The sequence below is a fragment of the Dermochelys coriacea genome, chromosome 3 (genome assembly GCF_009764565.3).
Source record: "Dermochelys coriacea isolate rDerCor1 chromosome 3, rDerCor1.pri.v4, whole genome shotgun sequence".
NCBI classification, from domain to species: Eukaryota; Metazoa; Chordata; order Testudines; family Dermochelyidae; genus Dermochelys; species Dermochelys coriacea.
This window is the reverse complement of record NC_050070.1, coordinates 121,018,240-121,041,801: the sequence shown is the minus strand read 5'-3', so window position 1 is coordinate 121,041,801 and position 23,562 is coordinate 121,018,240. Positions and strand designations below refer to the sequence as shown.

General features: G+C 41.5%; 2 protein-coding genes across 15 annotated transcripts in view; one reads left to right on the top strand and one right to left on the bottom strand.

Annotated features, from left to right (window-relative positions):
* Positions 1-9,820, top strand: part of SERAC1 (serine active site containing 1) — a 58,397-nt gene extending 48,577 nt beyond the window's left edge. For 12 of the 14 annotated variants that reach the window (XM_038397874.2, XM_043512244.1, XM_038397870.2 and 9 more), the window contains 4 exons: positions 177-274; positions 837-1,019; positions 1,507-1,650; positions 2,987-3,973. In XM_038397874.2, the coding sequence (XP_038253802.1) occupies positions 177-274; positions 837-1,019; positions 1,507-1,650; positions 2,987-3,123 (562 nt within the window). In that variant the 3' untranslated portion in view covers positions 3,124-3,973. Of the gene's footprint in view, positions 1-176; positions 275-836; positions 1,020-1,489; positions 1,651-2,986; positions 3,974-8,257; positions 8,485-9,378 lie in introns of those variants that run through there. The other 2 variants (XR_006280444.1, XR_006280445.1) reach the window with 2 other exon arrangements.
* Positions 9,821-13,333: 3,513 nt separating this feature from the next.
* SYNJ2 (synaptojanin 2) overlaps positions 13,334-23,562 on the bottom strand; it is a 102,620-nt gene continuing 92,391 nt past the window's right edge. The window contains 8 exon segments of the mRNA XM_038397867.2: positions 13,334-14,156; positions 17,231-17,409; positions 17,412-17,432; positions 18,956-19,039; positions 19,042-19,063; positions 20,933-21,045; positions 22,084-22,218; positions 23,335-23,505. Coding sequence (XP_038253795.2) covers positions 13,542-14,156; positions 17,231-17,409; positions 17,412-17,432; positions 18,956-19,039; positions 19,042-19,063; positions 20,933-21,045; positions 22,084-22,218; positions 23,335-23,505 — 1,340 coding nt within the window. The 3' untranslated portion in view covers positions 13,334-13,541.

Below are 23,562 nucleotides of genomic sequence, written 5' to 3'. Positions count from 1 at the left end.
CAATTCACAGTGAAGATGATAATAGCTGACTGTGTTCAGTAACTTGCATGATCAGGTCCAACATGAGTTATCTACCTAATTCCCTTTTCATAATACCGACGTACTGAAACTCCACGCCAGCATAAGATTGCCCTTTAATATGTTTGCCTTCTGCCGTGCATTTCTTTCTTCTGCAGGAAATCTATTGCTTATAGGAGCAATGAGCTTCTTAACAAGCTTAGAGCTGCTGGTGTTGGAGACAGACCTCTGGTATGGGTATCACATAGCATGGGGGGTAAGTACTTTGCTTATGCTGTACAGATCAGCGATGTATTATCTGCCATTATGCTTTAAAATGAGTAGCTAAATTAGCCTGAACAACCACGGTTCAGATCGAACCCAAAAGTTTGCAAAACGTGGTCTGAAAATATAAAACTGATGTTTTACTTTATTAATTATACTGCATTGCATAACCAATTTATTAATAAACTATATTGTTATTTCTTGTACTATGTTGGGGAAGGGCACAGAATGAATTAATGATTTAGCTGAGATTGTAAGGAAGGTCATGTAATTGGGAAGCTGTAGGTTAAATTGTCTCCATGTTGGCTCTTTAGTGAACATCACTGTTTAAATGAAACCAAGTAAGTTTGGAATTTTGGATTTGACACCAAAAAGTAACAGTTTACATTTCCTGCCTCATTATAGTTTTCTGCTTTAACATATTTTTCTAAGTAGAAGAGTAGACCTAATTAGTTGAGGAAAGAATATGATGATCTGATTTTTATGTATTGTAATATGAACATTATTCTCACAATTATTTAGTTCCCTGCATAAATTAATATTTTTGTTGCCAGGTCTTCTAGTTAAAAAGATGTTGGTGGGTGCTTCCAAGAACCCAGAAATGGATAAAATTGTAAACAACACCCGAGGAATTATATTTTATAGTGTACCTCACCATGGCTCCCAGCTGGCTGAATACTCAATGAATGCTAAATATCTTCTCTTTCCTTCTGTGGAGGTTAAGGAACTCAGCACAGGTATGCTCACTTTGTAGCCACTTAGCATAGGAGTTTCAGTTTATGATTTTTATCACTCCCATCTGAAAATGCAAGATAAAAACAGAAAAAACCCTTTTTTATCTTTCTAAGGCTGTCAGTTAAATTGACAGAATAACTGCTGTACTTAACTTTTTGTAGAAGAGGATAAAGCTGTGGGCAAGTTTACAGAAGAATAGTCTCAGCTGTTCAGAAATGTAATAGTGCAGTATATGACTCCTCTGTAGCATACCTTGTAATCAAATCCCCGGCCAGGTAGGATTAAATGACAAAGTTAGCGTGGCATATTCTAGGCTGCTGTCAAACCCCTGAAAACAGGGTCTTGTGATGGATATGCTGCTGTTTTTACTGGAGTTGTTATAATTTTGCCAAAACATTTCTTACGAGATAAAATATTGCAGATAAATATTTATTTTCTGAAAATGAGTTGACACAATTTACACAATATACTGTATTTCTTTTTCTTCAGATTCTCCTGCCCTTAAAGAACTGAATGATGACTTTCTTTCATTTGCCAAGGATAAGAAATTTCCAGTCTTGAGTTTTGCAGAAACCTTACCAACGCATATAGGTAGCATGGTAAAACTTCATGTGGTACCTGTGGACTCAGCAAGTATGTCAATTAGCTATTTTTTTTCACATATTGATGTAGGGGGATAGATAATGCAGATACTGTAACAGAAATATCTGGAAAGATAGATAAATAGGGGATATTGTATGAAAAACCATTGATGATTCCTTTTGTTTAAACTTTTGACCAGATTTTGACCTTGGGCACATTTCCAAGTACAAACATGTAAACCTCCTATTGAAATAAGTGAGAACGCAGTGCATATCTGAGCATATTACTTGTAGAGCAGTGTGGCAAAGGTTGTTCTTATGCATCTAACAGGGTCCTCTCCTTATTTTAAAGGTGGGAGATCACTGCACTCAAGCTCTTACAGTAGAGATGTCATGGTGTTCACATGGCTAATGTTTCCTTTTGGTTCAATGCTCAATCTCTCATACAAACCCACTACACTACTATAGCATCCTTTTGGATGACCAAATATGGAAAACTTCAGGCAAAACAAAGAATTGCTCAGAAAGTTGTTAACGTATGCACATGGGACTAGAATAGAAGACTCGGCATAACCTTAACTAGAACTTTCACTAAAGTGATCAGGATTAGCTATAAAGAATACCTAAACACCATGACTTGTCGCAGTGTAACTAAATTTGCTGGGAGTAGAGCACCTATATTATACACTTAAGTGATGGGTTTTCCCTTTCTTGGGGAAACTCTTTATATTGTAGTCCATGTTTGATGTCCAATCCAGCCCAGTTTTAAAAACTCTAAAATCACAGTTTTTATAAAAGAGGAGTTCATTTAATTATGGATGAATTTAATTATGAGTTAAAATCTTCTGCAGTCTTTTAGACTTTTTCAAAATGCAGATAATTTGACTTCAGTAGGGCCTGGATTAAATCCAATGACATTAAACTCCCATTGAGTTTAATAGGCAGGATTTCAATCTTTGACGTTAAATGATGTGTTCAGTAGACAAAGCATATGTTTGTAATGTTCTCCTTATTGAATAAGCTGGGTGCTGATGCCTAAATCAATAAGGGAAAATTATATGGGAAGGAAGATGTTTTCTAAAGCCCTGATCCTGCAAAGGGATCCATATGGGCAGACACTTACAGATTTGTGGAATCCCATTGAAGTCAGTAGAACTCTGCTGGGTCTAAGGGTCTGCCCAAGTGGATCCCTTTGTAGAATCAGTCTAAAGCTGCATCTACTTATGCACTATGTCATTGTGTTGATGATGCTTTCAGCACATTTAAAAACAACCTAGTTTAAGACAAAATGAATAAATAGCAGCTATGGAGGGGTTGGTTTTGGGTGACTTTAATTGTTAATGCAAGAGCTTTTTCTTAATCTACATTTTTTTTTCTCCCTCCTCCAGATTTAGGCATAGGAGACCTAATTCCAGTAGAGGTTAATCATCTGAATATTTGCAAGCCAAAGAAAAAAGATACTTTCCTTTACCAATATACTGTAAAGTTTATTCAAGATGCTTTAGCAAGAGAACTGGGAAGTTGAGTCTTGACCATCCTTGCTTGCTTCTCTCTCCCATTTAGTGTAATGCAACAAAGTCTTTCCACTGAAACTGTTGGCAGGCCTCCAGAACTACAGACATGATATTAATAATAAAATCAGCTGTCCAAGTGGCTTTGAATACATCTTCTACTTGGAAATCTACATTGACTATATCTGAAATGCATTCAAAATATATACAAACTCAACCACAGACCCAGAAATCTGGCAATAAAAGGTGGAAGTCTGCTGTGATTCACTTTGACTTATTGATTATACATATATGTAATTCCTCTGATTTGACCAGTAGGCAATGGGAATGCAGTGGAGGAAAGGCTTCAGGTATCCTGGAGCTACTCTTCTGGAGCAGCATGGATGGGCTATGAAGGGTGTCCCGTGGTTCACTTCTTAGCCAAGAAAGGTTGCTATGATTTGAGATGAATGTACATATGGTACACTAAGGACCAAAAACAATAAACTCAGATGATGATCTTTTTCTATAATAGCATAGGGAAACAAATGGCTGTCTCAGAGTACACATCTGCTATCCATGTTTGGGAGTTTGAACCCTAGTAAGAACACATGTGAATAATTCAAGATATTGTTTTGATTGATGGACCAGTTTATGCTGCTTGTCTTTCTGTTTAAGAGGCCCAGACATTCCTCTAGTTTAATTCACTTTTTACCAGTTGGCATCAATTCATAACAAATGCAGGAAACAGAGTGCTGTGTGAGAAAGAGAAGCATCACCTAATCTATTGATCTCTGGTATGGTATCCTATGTAAAGGAGACAGTGGCAGTTTAAATTAGTTTTAATCAAAAAGATAAATAAATTCTTGTGCTGTTCCATTTTAATTCTGTCAGCTTGGGCTTCAAAATCATAGAAAAAGAACCCTAGTGTGAGACTTTTTTGACCTAATTCTCTGCTCTGCCATACACAAGATCTGGGTAGGGGACCTTTGTGCTGATTTCTTGCTGCCTACTTTGGGAGTGCTGAAAAGGCAACACACTTAATTTTTGGCGGGAGTGGTGCCTGTTGCTCAATAGGAAGCTCTCAGCTGATTTAGGAATGATGATGAGGCTCAGATAGAGGGGAAACTTGCGTAGTCCTTCATGAGAAAGATGGTGGCTATGATATGAGACTTTGGAATTTGCAGGGGAGGGGGTAAGGCTAATGCTAAGGCAGAAAACATTAAAGGAGCTCCCAGGGGTCCATGATAGCATTTTATATTTGTGAACTTATTGCTGTACATGGAGGAAAAACAGCAACAATTTCTTAAATAATTATGTGGAGTGTTTCATTGTATTTTTTTTTTTTTTTTTTTTTTGCCAAAGCCCAGGATGACCTGATTAACAGCATTGATGAGAGAGAGAAATATTTTGTAGAACAAGGGTAGCAGTGTTCAGCCACATTTCTTAAAGCCTTAAATGATTCCAAACCTAATTAAGAGCAACTTAGTTATGGGCTTGATTTAGCAAAGGACTAATACTGATCAAGTGGCCAAGAAATGTTGAAGTCCACAGCCACAGAATCCTCTGATAGGCCGTCTGGCCCACACTGTTGCCCAAGCAAATCGCCTTAATAGTCCTGGATTTTCCTAGCTAGCCATTTATCAACTAAGACCTCTGTTGATGATGATAGAGGAGACTGGAGACTGTTTTGGGACTTCAAGATGATTGTACAACGATGATGGTAAAAAGCACAAGATGATATGAAGCTCAGAAGTCCCATAGTAGCTTGTATTAGTATGAGGGTATTGGTGGTGGTTTAGAATACTGAGACCACCCCTACTAGTCCCGCCCTAGAGCAGTCTCATGTAGGATGACCAGTGCTGGGAAATACAGAACCCAGAGCAGTACCAAAGGCCAGGCATGCTTTCTTTTGGATCAAACCCCATGTAAGAATTTTGGCTGCCAGTGTTTCAGAAAATGTAGTTTGGGACTATAGTAATTTTTAGAAACTGTTTATCCTACTTCTGCTGTGCTCAAACCTCAAAATGCAAATATAGGAGAACCCTGTTTATCCAGGTGGAACAGGATGTATGGAATTGCTTGGGATACATAAGTTTTTAGATAAGCTGAGAACTTTGCATTGCAAAACATGCAAATAGGGTGATGCAAACCATTTTTGAGTAGAGAGACTTTTTTTTTTTTGGCTAAGAGGGAGTCGTATCAACCAGTCTTTTGTAATGCCTTGTACAATAAATCTGTCTGTATGAGCTACAGTAACAGAATTCTTGAAGCAACTTTTAATTTTTTGCAATTAACAAATGTATTAATGTGTAACTTTTAAAATATGTGGGTTATACAGTAACTTTTTGTTTTGGAGATAGTAACAAAATGTGGTTTTTTTTTTAAAAATTGTACTATATCTCTTGAAAAAAATATTAAACTTGAATAATCTGCTAAATGGAATGTAGTGATATTACCATATTGCATGCCAATCCAAAATAGTGACCATAGTTTTCAGCAGGACTCACCTGTGTCCTTTACCCAACAAACCTACTACGCTTTCCAACTGATGGTAATGTAGCTGCAGATCTGTGGATAGTTAGCAAATATTGTTAACCACTTGCTGACTACCTCATGATTCCTCTTCCTTCTACAAAAATGCTTCATTTTGATGCAAGTTTGGAGCGAATCTCTCCCTAGATGAGTCTTTAAACATGTTTCCAGGTCACATTCTGAGGTAGCAATTTGGATTGTTTATCTAGTTTAGATGGAGCTATTTGTTTTATGCCATTATGATTCTTCTTTACATTTAGTTAAGAATTTCACAGTTACTTATTCAACTTGAGAGGTGGGCACATTATTGGCACTGTGGGCTCTTCCAGGCCTCTTAACTTCTACAGCTTTGGGGCTGAGGTTGCTACCATCAATGGCCTTGGTACCAATGAAAAAGCAGGTGCCTTCCTTGGTGCAGTTGGCTGTAGAGCCAGTACCAATATGCCCCTTGTCCTCAGCACTGTCTACATCCCTTACTTCGGCTCTCAAGTCTTCGGTACTCAGGTACCCCTTGGAGTCCACACCAACTCTGTTGTGCTCTTTGGCACCAATAATGGAAGATTTCCCAGTACTGGCCCCCTTGGTGAGGCCCTCTACTTCTTGGGAGGATTTTTCAGTTATGATGGTTCTAACCCCAGTACCAATGTTGCTCTTCTCCCATTGCACTGTGGATTAATAGGTCTATTCCCTAGCCACACCGGGTTGAACACTACCAGTGCCCATGGACTGTTCAGAGGGTTCCTCCAACTCCAAGAAGAAACCTTCCAGCTCATGTCCACCTTGACAAAAGAAGTCCTGTAACTCCTCTAAATGCCCAGCAGAGAAAAAGTAGCAGCACCAAGATCACAGCCTCACATACAGCAAGGACAGGTCATCTTGGCCTGCATAGTTTTGACCTCCTATGCCAGACTCTTTCTTGCAATAGCTAGCCAGTACATGTGGGATGCATCCCACTTGCATGGTCCTAGGGGTGTCTATAAATACGGAGGAACAAATATTTAATAATGGGCTCTTCAGTCTATCAGAGAACAGTATAACACGATCCAAAAGCTGAACGTTGAAGCTGGATCACTTTAGACTGCAAATAAGGTACAAAACGTTTAACAGTGAACAATTTACCATTGGAACAACTGACCAACGATCATGGTGCATTCTCCATCAGTGATTAGTTTTAAACCAAGCTTGGATGTTTTTCTAAAAGATCTGCTCTAAGAAATATTTTGAAAATGTTCTGTGTCCTGAGTTCCATAAGCAGGAGGTCAGACTAGATGATCACAATGGTCCGTTCTGGCCTTGGAAGCTATACATGATTAAAGGATTGGAAAATATTCCATGTAGTGAAAGAATTCACTCTCGCTTATCAAAGAGAAGGTTAAGAGATTACTACAGTCTAAGTACCCACATAGGAAGCAGAAATTTGATAGAGAGCTCTTTGATTAAGCAGACTCAGGTATAACAATAACTGGAAGTTGAAGTTAGGTAAATTCAGACTTGAAGTTTTTAACAGTGAGGGTGATTATCCATTGGACTAATGTCCCAAGGGTTGTGGTTGATTTTCCATCACTGGGGAAACCTTTAAATAAATACTAATATGTTTCTTTTTTCCCCAAAGATCTGCTCAAATTCAAACGCATTAATTCAGGGAAATCCTGTGGCCTGTGTTACGCAAGAGATCAGACTTGGATGGTCACAGTGGTCCCTTCTGGACTTTGAATCCCCAACCCAATCCAAGGGGAGATCTCCTAGATGGAACAGCCTTAAGGGTAGCTTCTGTTACAGATGCTGAAGGGCATCTGTCCTCTCGTGCCACCTCTACTGGAGCAGTCTTCCAGAGGATCTGCCTCTCCCTGAAGAGATGCCATGGGCTCCAGCAGTTCCGTCCTTGCCCTCTCTGAATGACTCAGTCGTCCCAGGTTCCTTTTCTCCCCACGCAGCAGATTTTAAGTCCTATCAGGACTCGCTGCAGAGTTTAGCTTCAACTCTGAGTGTACAAACTGAACTGGCGCAAGAAAAAAAAAATGCATAAATTGCTGGATGTTCTTCAGGCAACAGCTTCAGGAAGGACTGCCCTCCCTATTAATTATGCCTTGTTACAGCCAGTGAAAGCTTTGTGGCTGACCCCAGCCTGGCTAGCCCTGGCAGCTAAACATCTAGATAAACAATACTACATACCATCCAAATGTTGTTCTCACACCCAGGGCCTTGGGAAATTTAACTTGACCCTGAAGTAAAAAGAGCTAAAGAGATTGGACTTGTTAGGGAGGAAAATGTACTCTGCTGCCTCGCTCCAGAGAAGACTAGCCAATCGGGACTAGAGTAGCCCTTCTATCCTCCAAGACAGTATGACCCCTTCAGAAGGAGACAGAAATCTCAAAAGAAGTAGGCTAATTCTCTAAGCAATTGTCTTCCACTCAACCCACTGTAGGAAAGCAACCCTTTGACTTCTTTGAGGGCAGGGATGCAAACAGAAGCGATCTTTCCATCCCTGCCCATTTTGGGGACAGACTATGTCACTTCCTCAGGTCTTGGGAGGTGATAAATCTTAGAGAAGTGGGTCTTAAGTACTGTGGGACTGGGATATTTGATCCAATTCTGTTCTGTCCCTTCTCATTCTCCTGACTCATCTTTTTTCAGTGACCAATCTCATGCAGCTATGCACCTCCAGGAAGTTTGGGCTCTGTGCATTATAGAGAAAGGATCTCTACAGTTTCAAGGGTGGGTTTTTACTTCTGCTACTTTCTGATCCCCGAGCCAAAGGGAGGGCTGAGACCTCTACTGGACCTTCATTCGCGCAACAAATTCATCAAGCAAGATTCTGTGTGGTTATCGTAGCATTGATCCTCCCCTCCCTAGATCACAAGGTTCGTTTGTTGCCCTTGATTTTTTGGATTCATACTTCCATGTGGTGGTGCTCCCCAGCCACAGGAAATTCCTTAGTTTTGTCATAAGGGGCTGCCATTATTATATGGTGTGTGTGTATATATATAACCATATAGTATATGGTTCTCCTCTTTGGCCGCTCAACAGCTCCTCATGTGCTCACTAAATGTGTGGCAGTGGTGGCAGCCTGTTTAAGGAAGAATGGGGTCCATGTTTTTCCCTTACCTCGATGATTGGCTTGTTCGGGGATCATCTGAGAACCAGGTTAGTTGCCATGTCAAGTTCATCATCCACCTTTTCAATCAACCTGTTCCTTCTCCTTGATTTGTTTTGCTAGAATAGTATATGCAGTCACTGATTGTATGAAGCCTGTTTGCTGGAGGGATTCTCATTTTAATACATGGGTCACCACTTGCTTACACTGACAAAAGATATAGTTAGTGCTGAAGGCCACTTAGTAAAGTGGAGTAATTAAACAAGTTGTAGTTGACATGTATAAATCCACTTTAATTGGCTTTCCTGTTAACTCTTTCATTAACATAAATTAGCTATCCCAGGGCTGTTAAATTCTTTGTTGCACAGAATGTTGGATACGGTACTAAACATACTTTATTTTTTACAGCCCTTAATGATTTATGGGGAACTATGTCCATAAATAGCCACTGTTGCTGCTTTTTTTTTTTTCTAAAGGAGCCCAGGGGGTTGTGATGGGCCAGGGAACTAACTGGCCAGCCTCTTTCAGAGTGGCTCACCTTTGTGGAACTGAACACTTTAAAACTATCTCTAGCTTCTTTACTACTAAGAAATGTGCAGAGAGCGAAGAGCTTAGATATAAAGGCAGCATTACTTTTATACAGAATGTCTTTTTTGCTTAGAATTCAGCAGTAGAGATGAGACGGCTTGAGCGAGGCTGGATAGTAATAGAACTGAACTTGGCTGATGTCCCAAATAACCTAGGCAACTGAGAAGAGAATTAAGCCAATTAAAGATTTGTAGAAAAGACATTTAATTGACATTATTTACAATTTAAGCACAAAAAAGGTCTAGTTTAAATAAAGACCCTGGATTTTCCACATTTGCTTTAAAAAGTTAGCATCATTTTAGTAATTATCTATCCAAAAAGGGGCTTCATTCCATTTATAAGTTATTGAGCCTGAACTGAAACATGCATGTAATAACTTTTAATTGCCTGCTTTCCATAGACCATGTAAATGCTTCATAAATTTAGCACAGGTAATGTGTAGCTAGCGCACACTAAAAAGCCTCATTTGAAATCAAGGCTATCTTCCCTTTAGCTAAATCTTGGGTTGAGAAGCATAAATGTCCCTGGAAAAATCATGGAGCAGGTCCTCGAAGAATCAATCCTGAAGCACTTAGAGGAGAGGAAAGTGATCAGGAACAGTCAGCATGGATTCACCAAGGGAAGGTCATGCCTGACTAATCTAATCGCCTTTTATGATGAGATTACTGGTTCTGTGGATGAAGGGAAAGCAGTGGATGTATTGTTTCTTGACTTTAGCAAAGCTTTTGACACGGTCTCCCACAGCATTCTTGTCAGCAAGTTAAGGAGTATGGGCTGGATGAATGCACTATAAGGTGGGTAGAAAGCTGGCTAGATTGTCGGGCTCAACGGGTAGTGATCAATGGCTCCATGTCTAGTTGGCAGCCGGTGTCAAGTGGAGTGCCCCAGGGGTCGGTCCTGGGGCCCGTTTTGTTCAATATCTTCATAAATGATCTGGAGGATGGTGTGGATTGCACTCTCAGCAAATTTGCGGATGATACTAAACTGGGAGGAGTGGTAGATACGCTGGAGGGGAGGGATAGGATACAGAAGGACCTAGACAAATTGGAAGATTGGGCCAAAAGAAATCTAATGAGGTTCAATAAGGATAAGTGCAGGGTCCTGCACTTAGGATGGAAGAATCCAATGCACCGCTACAGACTAGGGACCGAATGGCTCGGCAGCAGTTCTGCGGAAAAGGACCGAGGGGTGACAGTGGACGAGAAGCTGGATATGAGTCAGCAGTGTGCCCTTGTTGCCAAGAAGGTCAATGGCATTTTGGGATGTATAAGTAGGGGCATAGCGAGCAGATCGAGGGACGTGATCGTTCCCCTCTATTCGACACTGGTGAGGCCTCATCTGGAGTACTGTGTCCAGTTTTGGGCCCCACACTACAAGAAGGATGTGGATAAATTGGAAAGAGTACAGCGAAGGGCAACAAAAATGATTAGGGGTCTAGAGCACATGACTTACGAGGAGAGGCTGAGGAGCTGGGATTGTTTAGTCTGCAGAAGAGAAGAATGAGGGGGGATTGATAGCTGCTTTCAACTACCTGAAAGGGGGTTTCAAAGAGGATGGCTCTAGACTGTTCTCAATGGTAGCAGATGACAGAACGAGGAGTAATGGTCTCAAGTTGCAATGGGGGAGGTTTAGATTGGATATTAGGAAAAACTTTTTCACTAAGAGGGTGGTGAAACACTGGAATGCGTTACCTAGGGAGGTGGTAGAATCTCCTTCCTTAGAGGTTTTTAAGGTCAGGCTTGACAAAGCCCTGGCTAGGATGATTTAACTGGGACTTGGTCCTGCTTTGAGCAGGGGGTTGGACTAGATGACCTTCTGGGGTCCCTTCCAACCCTGATATTCTATGATTCTATGACTCTATGAAATGCTAAAGTGGTTGGCAAATGCAGAGGTGACTTTGCAATGATGACATCAGCTGTAGCATTTTGTGAGAACTGTATGTTAACTGCACTGTAGTTCCACTAGAAACATTGGTCCTGTAGCTTATGATGCCCTACCAGAGCACTACGTAAATATGAGGAGGAAAGTAAAGCAGCAGTTGCAGGACTATTTGTTGGAAGAGTATCCAGGGAAGGTCCCTGTTCAAGATGCTTTCCCCGGACTATTATTTCTGAAACATGGACCATGATATTGTACATTTAGGCATTAAACCCTTCAAGTGTTTGCAAAGACTTGTATAGAATAAGCTAAAGCTGAGTGCATTTTTAGTTACCCTAATCTCAGATGCACTGTGGTATAGCTGCAGCCCAGTTATACTGCTCTGTGCTGTTACACAGCATCCATCACTGTCATATTAGTATTTTCCTTCAAACAAGCAGAGGACCATGGCAAATTCTGTATTTAGTTTGGACAAAACTCTTTCATGCTCATGGAATTATTTTATAGCCTGTCTTTTACAAAACAGTTGCATATAAGTAAAAGCATTTTCTTAAAGGTTTTTTTGCTACCCCCATCCTCTCCCTCCCACTGAAATCTTGATGTCCTTTAATTCTACTCATTGCCTCAATAATCTGCCATTATCTGGGGAGACAAGTCTGCACAGAGCATTCCACTTCTAACTTTGCTCCTTGCCTTATTTTCTGGTTTCCTTTCCTTAGTAGCTCCCTTAAATAAAAAGTTAACCATCTCCCTTTACCATTTTCTTCATGGAATATAATTCTTGACAAATGGTACGGTCACACTGTTTCTCAGATGTGCCTGTCTCCCTGCTGTAGGTGCTACAGGATCACTTCCAAATGGCATAAAGTGCTTTACACCTGCTAAACTGGTAACAAGTGTTCAGCCCAGGTGAATAAGGAAGGTGCACCTGTTCACTCTCCAGGGGCCAGCACACACCTTTATCATCAGTGGGCAGAAATTTAGTAAACCACCTTTCCACTCTAGGGCTAGATTCTGCTACCCTTGCTCATGATGAGTACTGCCAGACCAGTGTAGCATTCATGTAAATGCATAGACAGCCTTTGCTCATTTGCATTTATTATTTCATTAGTAGCTAAGCATGAACATGTTTCCTTGCAAAGAAACTGAGGGGAGCAAAGGTGGGAGTAGTGGTCAAACATCATGTGTACTTCCACAGGAGTCTATCATGACTATACATACAGTACACAGACAATTGGAATGTTTACTAGCAGGTTGCCTGCACTGTCCCTTCCAAAGTTATAGACAGTCGTCCATGTGCCTTTTAACTGGCTAGCAAGCCATTTAGCATTAGGTTGCGTTGACCAGAACAGAATCAGTTAAATTTGAACGTAAAGGAGAGGATGCATTGAAAGAAAACATGAGTTTCTAGAATAATTTTTGTAAGTGTATCATTATTAGTATCACTCACGCTGATAAGGGGCCCATCATAATATCAGTGTGCAGTTGCATGGTTGAGATTAAAAACAAATCTCATGTTCAACAAAATAGAGAGAACCTCATCCATAACATCCTACATGCCTCTTAACAATAATGGCCAAGGATTGAGGAATTTAGACTCCAGGCTAATACCAGGAGATTACAGCAGCTGCAATTGTAAATCACATGAAAGAGATGCAGCATAGGATTTGTCTACAGCATATTTACCAGCAGAATTATAGTGGTGTAATTATACTGCTAAAGTTATTCCAGGATAATTCCCCATGGGAACACTATTCCCTCAGAATTAGTGTAGTAGTATAATTATACTGCTGTAGTTCTGCTGGTAAATTTTACCATATAGACAAGTCTTTATTTTAAATGTTAAAAATTGTTTGAAATATAAATTATACCTATAAACTTTTCTTTTCTTCATACATCATTACATACTTTTAAAGAATACTCTCTGTACCTGAAATATCACTTATTTTTCAGATGGATTAGAAAAAGGGAAATAATTTAGACTAAAGATTTTTTTTGCAAGTTGTACGTATTGCCTGATGTCTTGTATTTTGCCCCCAGATCATACTAGAATTTTTTTTAAACACAAAAATAAAATGTGGCCTTGCCACACTTATACAACTCTGTATTTAAAGCAGATTTTTACCTTGTATTGTAATTAGATTTCTGTAGGGGAAAAAAGAAAAAATCAAGGAAGAAAAAAAATCTCACAACTCTAAGTTAGCATTTGTGTCCATCCAGGTATTTTTGTTTTGCTCTAAGACCAGCAGTTTGCTGACTCCCTCTGTAATGTACCTTTGTCTTCATCATCACTAAATGTAACCCAGTGACTGAAATCTTTTGGCCTGGGAGTTTCAATTTCTCGGAGCGTGTGTTGGGCTAGTTGTTGCTGGTGTGGAAAAAGGAAAGGAAACATCTGTGTCCAGGTCCAAGAGATTGGCACTCTCTGTTAGTGAATTGGTGGCTAACAGCTGTGCTGCTGGATGTCTGGGGTAGGAGGGCCTTGAAGGTCAGCAAAAAGTCCAAAGCAGTTGGTGTCAAGTGCTTAGTGCCACTGCTGTCTGGGCTGACAGTGGATGTTGGAGCTGAAAGATCAGAGTCTCTGGGAGAAAGGGGGACGATGTCAGAGTCCTGTGTCGTAAGGTTGTACTCAGAAGGACTGTTGTTGTTGGAATTGAAAGTTAAGCCACTAAGAAGCAGACTGTTACTGCTCTGAAGCACCTGCTGGTGAAGGGCAGCAGGAGCAGACTTCTTCCTTCGTGGTGGAACCTTTGGGGCAAAGGAGTTCTGCAGGGCCACCGCACTTTCCTCTGAAATGCCTGCGATGGGCGGCTGCCTGTCGCTGCAGCTGCTGTTGCTTCTCCTCAGGAGCTTTCCCAGGTGGCGTTGTTCTTGGCTTAGGATGGGGGTGATCCTAGTGGGACTGGTAGTGGCTTTGGTTTCAAGGCAGGACTCTGACAATCCAATGTGAAAGCGGACGGGCTGCTGGTCAAGCTGCTCTTCCAGACATACAGACAGAGAGGGGAACAAAAGAAAATACGAGTCGAGCGGTGTTTTAGATTCAGACTCAGCTGCTGCACTAGCTCTGCCCTCCAGATGGGAAAACGCCTCAAACAATAGGTGGGATAAAGAGGGTGTGAATTGTGTTGAGTGCATTATTGAAAGAAGTGGTGGAATCACTGAATGAGACGAGGGAAGTGGAAAGTGAAGGCATGAGAGTAACAGCTTTAAATCAGCCCTGCCCTTCACCCCCTGTGTTAAAAAAAAAAAAAAACAAAACAAAAAACAAAAAAAACCCCATCCTTTTGTGACCATTTTCCTTTCCACATTAGAATTATGCGTGGGGCCAAATCTCCAGACACCACAATTCTGAGGAGTTCTTTTACTGTTGCATTTTCCTGCTGCTGTATAATATTGAAATGATAAGGCGTGACAGGGATTGCATTAATGGGGCATTAGGCTTGTGTGCCTTGTGATACATGAGGCTGAAGGACAATTAGCTTCAGCTACCCCAAAAAGTGCATTCGTGTCTTACTGTGGCCAGCATTTGTACCATAATGTGGAATTTTGCTTTCTTCCTTAATGCCTTGTATTCCTCTTAAAAGAACCTTGTCTAAGCAGAAGGGTTAACTGGGGAAAAAAAAAAGTGAAATTGCATTTGTTTTTTAAGGTGGTGTTACGTTACTAGTGCCATTGTGGTCACCATCCCTGCCATTATAAAGTCCTGGCCATATGGATTCCTCCCTCCCTGGTAAGGGAAGGAAAAGGACATTCCTGTTGGATTTTAGCCCATATGCTTAAACTGCATGGCCCGTGATCACTAACTGAGCGCACTTGCTCAAAGAGTCCTAGATCAATGTATTTTGGGCCCAGATTAAATTAGTGCTAGCTAATTAGCGTGATGTAACTATTATTCCCGATCTCCTATCTCAGTACTTCTGAGTGAAACCACATGAACTCCTGGCTAGTTTCCCTTAGTATAAAAGGATGCAAACCCAGTCTCTTATATGCTCAGAAAATGCATCTTACATTGAATACAGGGCAATCCCCCTTTCATTTATATCTAGAGATCAATGTTGTTAAATCTCCTGTATGTGACTAAATGCTTTCTCTTTTTGGGTGGGGGGGGGGGAAGGAAGAGGTGGAAGGGTTTTTTTTGAGGTACTGAGCTCACTTCTAAACTCACTTCCAGATGGGGGACATCATCACATTAGGACTTCTCTACATTGTACATTAGTCTGCGCCAGAAGGGTGTGATTTTAATGTGGCAGGTTGTTGTGCAGTAACTGGCCCGTATGGACCCTGCTGGTGCACACTAGAAGTTCCCCAGTGTGTGTTAATGTAGTCCCCTATGTCAGCACTCACTAGGGAACTTTTACTGTGCGCTAGCTGGGTCACATGGGACAATTAGTGTACTATATGCTAATGTGTGCTAGAATTTACACCCCTCTAGTGCAGACACATACTCAGAGTCTACTGTGGACAAACTAATATATGAACTTTCAGATCCTATACTGTTCAATAACTGCAGCCTTTCTATTTTGAGATCTTTCAGGAATACATGGATGATGGGCGTGAGTTAAATATAGGGAAACAGACTGCTCTTTATAATATACTTGTGATAAGTGTGTCTGTGAAGGAGTGGGGCTGTTTGGTTTACTTTTTTCCTTTTTTTTTTTTCCTCCTTTTTCCTGCTCAATGGAAGGCTGTGCAAACTGCCTGAGGGGATATAGTAAGTGCCCTTTCAGAGTGACGTAGGATGGAGACCCTAAAGACTAACCTTCAGAGAACAGCTGTCTAGCAAAGGTGGTCACAGAGGAAGAATATGAAAGGGCATATCTATGGTACTTATATAGCCTGCATTACTGTATTGTACTATATGAGCACCGCAATCTTTGATGTATTTATCCTTACAACACTACTGTGAGGTAGGCAAGCACTACTATCCCCATCTGACAGCTGGGGAACTGAGGCTATGTGACTTGCCCAAGGTCACACAGAGTTTGTGGGAGAGCCAAGTGTCTGGCTAGAACCCTAACCACTGGGCTCCTGCCTCCCTGGAGACCTTGTTTTACTATTTATTGGTTGTGGCAGGCCATTGCTCCTGTGAGTTTTCAGATATGTTTTGTTCGTGTTAATAAGTGCTGTTTAAATGACACATGCTAGAGTAGTGTAGTTGGCAACAAGAGCTCTGGTGACTCTAATGAACCAACTTTGTGATTTGTAACTTCATAAATACATTATTTTGGTTCAAAGCCTGACCTACAGACTCTTGGTTCAGAAGGGACAATTGTTAGCAGAGATGAACAAAACTGGTTGGATGGACTTTGGGGATTTTGGTTTTTTCCCTCTAAAAATCAACAAATGTTGTCCTAAGTAAATATTTTTAAAAAAAATCTAAAAAACAATTTACAATCAACTTTTGACTTCAATTTGAACTAAGGGCTTTGGATGGAGGTAAGAACAATTAAAATGGAATTTCTGCATTTGCCCAGGAAGCTAAATTCTCAGCATTTTAGCAGACTGTTTCCTTCTGATCTTACTGAAGGAAACCTACACTGTGGTGATGTAGCATGACCAGTAGAGCAAAAATGCAGAAAGAAACTTCAGGTTGAGAGTAGTCACCAAACCAGATTCAAGTTCACAATGAATTATCTCAAGTTTAGGATGCATTAGAGGCAGATTTGGTGAGAGAATATCTGGAATATTGTGTTCAGTTCTGGACAATTCAGAAACATGTAGCCAAGATAGGAGTTCAGAGGAGAGCAAAAACCACTAGGAGGATGGACCATCACAGCGGTAAGTTAAAGAGCTGAATATGGATAACTAAGTTACTGATAACTTTGTCAAAATGGGGAATAATGATTTCCTCTACTTGATGTTCATTTACTGTGCATACAGGCCACACTGACTGCTATATGCAAAGACACTTCCAGGACAGAAGAGCTCAAACAGATGCTTGAGCCAGTTGATAGAACTTCATGTGAATTCTTTAACAACTTGCCCCCTCTGCTAAAACACACTATGCAAAATGAATAGCTGGATGTGTTCTGCTGTGGCTATCTTACATTTTCTGATTTGACTCCAGTTCTTTGCTGGGGCACCGGCTTCTTTACGGTCGGAACTTTGGGTGGAGGGCGATGGGGCACGAGCATTGGTCCTGATTGTGACCCTTGAAACGATGCTGACTTTGTGATGCTGGGAAGGGAGTCAGGCTGGGTGAATGTTTGGGTTCTTACTGGAGCAAGCTCAGAGCATCCTCTTGTGTTCCTGAAATGCAAAAACAACCATTGTTTGAATCTGTCTGAAGTGTAGCTCAAAGGTCTCTTTCCTTTGTGGTCTTGTTTTCCAAATGCTTTGCCCATTACCTTACAGGAACAGTGTTCAGGATGAAGATGAAGGTTTTGGAAATAAATATAGAATTTCACCCAAAACCTATCATTAGAATGTCTTTAATTTTATGAAACTAGTCATTGCATATTCGTTATACTCCTTGCCAGCATTGCTTCTGTGTTGGGTTAGAAGAATTGTGCTAGTGTTGACCTAGGTGATAGGTCAATGGAGGGGACTCGAGAGATGGGTTAAATTCCAAACTCTGCCACTGGCCTGCTGGATGACCTCTCCAGCCTCAGTTTCCCCATATGTAAAATAGGGATGATGATACTGATCTCCTTTGTAAAGCCACTTTAGGTTCTATGGATGAAAAGTGCTGTAGACGAGCTAGGTGTTACTAGAGCATGAGAATCCTAAATGAAACAGACCAGCCTAGTTTCTTAGCCAAGCCAAGTGAAATATAAAAAAGTAAACAGTAATAAACTAGTGCAAAGTAAACTTGGTTTCACCCATTCTTTTCTCCTTTAATGTGCAAATGGGCTCTGAAGAGAAATATAAAATGGCATTCCAGGGTTATTCTCTCAATGATTCCAGATTACATTTGCTCAGTTTATGAATGAAAAATATTTTTTTTTCTAATTGCCAGCCTATAAACTCGGGCTGGATGTGAGAGTAAAGCTGAATGTTTCTGGTCATGCTTCATCAACAATAAACAAAGGTTTCAGAGTAGCAGCCGTGTTTAGTCTGTATTGCGCAAAAAGAAAAGAGTACTTGTGGCACCTTAGAGACTAACAAATTTATTAGACCATAAGCTTTCTGTGAGCTACAGCTCACTTCATCGGATGCATCAGATGCATCGGCTGTAGCTCACGAAAGCTTATGCTCTAATAAATTTGTTAGTCTCTAAGGTGCCCAAAGTACTCCTTTTCTATCAACATACAGACTCTGCACTTGTATTTAGTTAACAATTCTGTTTGCTGATGTGTGAGCCTGAATAGAATCCAGCTCACTCTACTGGTGCTGTGTAGGGCTGCACCCTGCTATCTGAGGAAGTGAACATTGTTGTTACTAAAGCAAGCAGCTACCCTCTGGAGTCACAGAGGGAACAGGTATGTTGAGAAGTAGGTGACATCTATCTTTCTCAGAGTACAGCTGCGTACCATAATCTATGATGTTCTTAGTAACAGGAACTGCAAGGACATATTTTAAAATACGACCTGACTTTGATGGGGGCCCTTTAAAAGACAGAAATTAAGTAATCTTGAACAAAAAGGCTATGGTATCCAAGCTGATGGAAAACATTCAAAGAAAATCTTGCAGGACCCCACAAGGCAGTATTAAGTTTAATATAAGCGTTTTAAGGAATACATGTCTTATTTAGGTTATGGTCAGGGAGGATGAAATTAACCTACATTTTCTTTATTGGGAGATTTTAAAATTCACTGGAAAGCTCTGCTTACCGCCTTTTGCTTCCATCAGCCATCTAATAGCTTCCGCTGCTTCCTGAGCTGTGGTGGTTTTGATCTGCTTGACGTTATAAGGCTACTTATTCCAGTCCGGGCTTTAGGCTTACAACAATAAAAGGGGAAAAGAGTAGGTGAGGGAGTAATTCCGAAGGAAAAGGCTTTTCCTGTGAAACCCTTTAACTCACAGGCTGTACGCTGTAATCACTTCCAGTGATTCATGCACCTGTCTCCCCAGAACTGCACTGGCTGCCATTTAACAATCTACTATATTTGAAAATGGCTTGTTTTTAATTTTTCTTTGGCAGCTATCATATCTTTGCTACTGGCTGTAGCTGCCACACTTGATCTCATTACCGGTCTCTCGTCTGACGGGGGGAGAGGGAATATTTCACAGCATTTGTGTGTAACTTTTCTTTCCATAAAGGTGCCCCCAGTCAAAGCCCGAGCCAAGTCTGAAAGTACAGCACAGGGAACAGCACTGCAAAGATCCCCACAGGATCCCACTAATGTGCCTCCTCTTGTCTAGTAAGGGGTCCTCTATGAGGAAGGAGAGTCTAATCCTCAAGTCTATTCCGCTCTGGGCCTCTCCATTGAAGGTGCCACCTATGGCGTGCTGGTCTCTCATGTGCACTTCATGTATACGCTCTGCACTAGACAGGGCCATCAAAGCAGAGGCTGACATAAGAGCACAGGACAGCCTTCAACCCTCTCAATCTTAGGCCAGGCCTATACAAAAAAGCTGGGTTGACCCAGCTCCATTGCTCAGGGGCGTGAAATACCCACCAACCTGAGTGGCACAGTTAAGCCGACCTACCTACTAGTGTAGACAGCGCTACGTCCATGGAGCCTCTCCTGTCGCTGCAGGGAGTGGCTACACTGAAGCACTACAGCAGTGCAGCTGCGGCTCTGCCACTGTAGCAGTTTAAATGTAGACATAAGTTTTAGGGTTAGGGTTGGAGGACCTGCCCTCAGGCTAAGTTGATCGAATTATGCCACGCAGGAGTGAGAAAAAGACACCACCCCTCCCCCCAAGCAATGCAAGTTACAGAGACCTGAGTGTTGTCCACACCAAAGCTATGTCGGCAGGAGACACTCTCTGGCCGACATAGCTTCCACCTCTCATGGAGATGGAAGTCATTATGCTGATGGAGAGCGCTCTCCCATTGGCATAGCACATCTTCACCATATGTGGTACAGTGGCGCTGAGGTAGTGCTTCCAGTGTAGATCTGCCCTTAGTATCAAATGATTGTGGGCCTACTGTCCCTGTAGCCAAATACTAGAGCATGGTTGTTTCAACTCTGTAGTTCCAACTCAGACCTGTGCAGAATCCCTACTGTAAGACCCGGGAGCTTTATGCAGATAATATCCCTCTGGAAATGGGGGAAGGACGCCAAGGAGCTATGGCACGGCCACTCTATAGGCTGATTTAGATGGATCCTGGGGCCTGTCTAGAGCAGTCTCTCTCAACCTTCTTATACAGTGACCAGCTGGCTGCCTTCCTAAACTGTGTCAGGGAGATCTCAGGGACGGCCCAGTCCATGGACCAGTCATTGAGAAACACTGGTCTAGAGGATGCTGAATATTGGGATTTAGCATTGAAAAGAGCCACTGGCAGAGAGCTAAAGTAACTAAATCTAGAATGTAGCAGGCAGGCAAAGCTGACAAGTTCAAAGGGGGAAATCTGTTAAATAGCTGTAGTTTATTCATTTTCACGTTTGTGAGGCGGCCATTATTTATTAAAGTGAGTCTCCCGTGTCTATATTGTACATATACACACTTGCCTAACACATACTGTTCTGATTATGCTCCCCAGTTACTGATCCTGGGTAATTACAGGGTGACTGTATCCTTACTGCTTTGCTCAGCACTACTACTTAAATCACATCTGCTGGCTAGTGCGTTCAGACTCTAATAGCACCTGGTCCCCTTTTTTAGTTAATTGTGTGGCACAGTGGTGCTGAGGGACTCACTGGTTGCTGAGGCGCCCCTGGGAGAAGCTTTGCCGTCTGCAAGATGGAGCACAGGGAGTGACCTCCTGAGGAGATGGAACCATCGGATGGAGATTTTTTGACAGATACTCCAGCTGCAAGGGGAATAAGAATGAGTTTTCAAATGCAAGAGCCTGTGCAGTGTTGTTAATAATAATCTCAATTGGGCATAATACTGCAGCCCAGCTATGACTATTTCAATGGCAATGTTGTTAACTATTCATTTCTGATCAAAGCATATAAGAAAGGAAGGACAATGCTGAAGAACTGAATGTATTTCTAAAATAGAATTTCTAGTTGCACTCTAGTATGTGCTGCATGGAAGTCTAATGCCTGTGATCTATGCAGGAGTTCAGACCAGAAGATCATAATGGCCCCTTCTCATCTTAGAGCCTATGAGTGAGTGAATCTGAACAATCTGACATGACCGGCCTCTCATTTTGGCATCCCAAGCGAGTAGAGCTTTGAATACCATCACTTCACCCTCAGAAACTATGCCATGGCTGAGGTCAAACTATCCATCAAATGAAGAAAAACAGCTCTGTTATCCTCAGCGCTATCCCAAATGTGGGCAGTGTGTACGTATGTGAGGTAACAATCTAATGGGAAGGGATGAAAATCAGACCAAATATTTTGTTTAAACTTTTCAAGGGAATATTGCATAAAAATTAAACCAAATAAACAAAACAACGTTAATAAATGCTTTGAGTATTAAAAGAAAAGACTCAGGGAGAATAAACACTGGTGTCTTTTACTGTACCAAAGCATCAGTTATTTGCAAATTCTCCCCCTTTGCTGTTGGGTGGATGCGAGACATACATGAACTATTTTAACTCCACTGAAGTGAAGAAAGGATTTTCATTACTCGAGTACCTTTCATCCCAAACTATTTCAAAGAACCACTTCACCCATCACTGAAAAGCAGCCACCGCTAGAGTGAAACACAGCAGTTGTTTAACACCACAAGAGTTTAGGGAAAGAAATGAAGGCGAACACTGTGCCTGACTGAAACAGCAGATGATGGGGATTTAAACAGGCAGAGGTATGTACCTGTTTGTTATTACTAGAAACAATAGGTGGCAACAGAGTCCAGCTGACATGGGACAACTTTTAAAAAGAAACTGCAATTTTACCTGGAGGGGGAGGTCTCTGGGGTGGCTGAGGTGGGCGAGGCCTGCCAGGAACAGAGAGAGATCTGCTTGGAGACCGATGGCGAAGCCCCATACCTAATTCCAGCTCCTGCTTTAATTCGGCTAGGTCAGCATCATCTAGGGGGAGATTTCAGGGAAAAAAACAAGAGAGTTTTGCATTTGAGAATTACGGCAGAGATGGATCAAGACTGCAGTGTCAGGAGACAGGCACCTGTGATTTGAAAACAAGACCTGGTTAACTGAGGCTTTGTCTACACTGTACTTTCGTTGGTAAAACTTCTGGTGTGTCAGGGGTACCCTGCAGCTTCTGGCTGCCCCAGGCGGCAGCAGGACCCTGCAGCTCCCAGCTGCCTGCTGGCTGAAGTCAATGAGGTCTTCGGAAGTCACAGATTCTATGACCTCCGTGATAAAATTGTAGCGTTAAGCATGGTTAACTGCTAAGGCAACCTGGCAATTGCTGAGATACTATACAATGTTACCTCAGTATCTGCAGTATTCCTTAGGGAATCCAATACTAAGGGGAGGGAACGCTGTAGATACTGAGATTAACATTGTACAATAATTTTAAGCAACTGGCAAGTTTTCAAAGCAACATTGTTTAAGTAAGTCAGAGGGTGCCCGAACCTCAAAATTGCCAAAAAATAAGTAAAATCAGAGCACAGAGGGGTAAAGCAAACTGTTAGTCTTGGTCAGAATAGGAACTCGTTTGAAGTAATTCACTGGCAAGTTTCCAGAGTTCAGATTCCAATGCCTATGGTTTTAATGCCTGAATCAAAGGTCCATCAAAGTCAATGGGAGTCTTTCAATTTACTTCATGGCGAGGCCTCACTGACAAGAACATAAAGTAAGGACAACTCTGTATTGTGTGCGCTGGTGCTATATGATGAGAGATAGATAAGGAGAGTTACTGCTATTCATTATGATTTATAATACGTACACACATGCACCTCTCTTAGGCACAACTACCCTGCCCTGAACAAAACAGCGTAAAGGCAGGTTATACTTAATTACTTTTATTTTTTGTATGGCAGTAGCATTCAGAGGCTCCAGTCATGGATCCTGGGCCTCTCTGCACTAGGCACTCTATGAACCAGAATAAAATCTGGTCCCTGGCCTGCAAAGCTTACAATCTACATATAAGCTAAGAGAGAACATATGAACACAACAAACAGCCAAGAGATGCATAAGGAAACAAGCTTTAAGGTCTTGCTTTAAAGAAGCCATGTAACTTACCTTTATATGGATGTGGCTTTCCTCCAGTAAGCAGTGGAGATTTGCTTGAAGTTACTGTGGGTGCAACCATAAAATATTCAGGACCCTCAGGTAAGCCTTCTGTCATCTCTGCTACCGAGTGCTGTGGCAGCATGTCATCCAAATAATCATCCTCATCATCTAGTATATCACCTGAAACCAAATATTTGAAAATGCAGACATTGTCAGAAAGCACACGTTCTCTTCTCA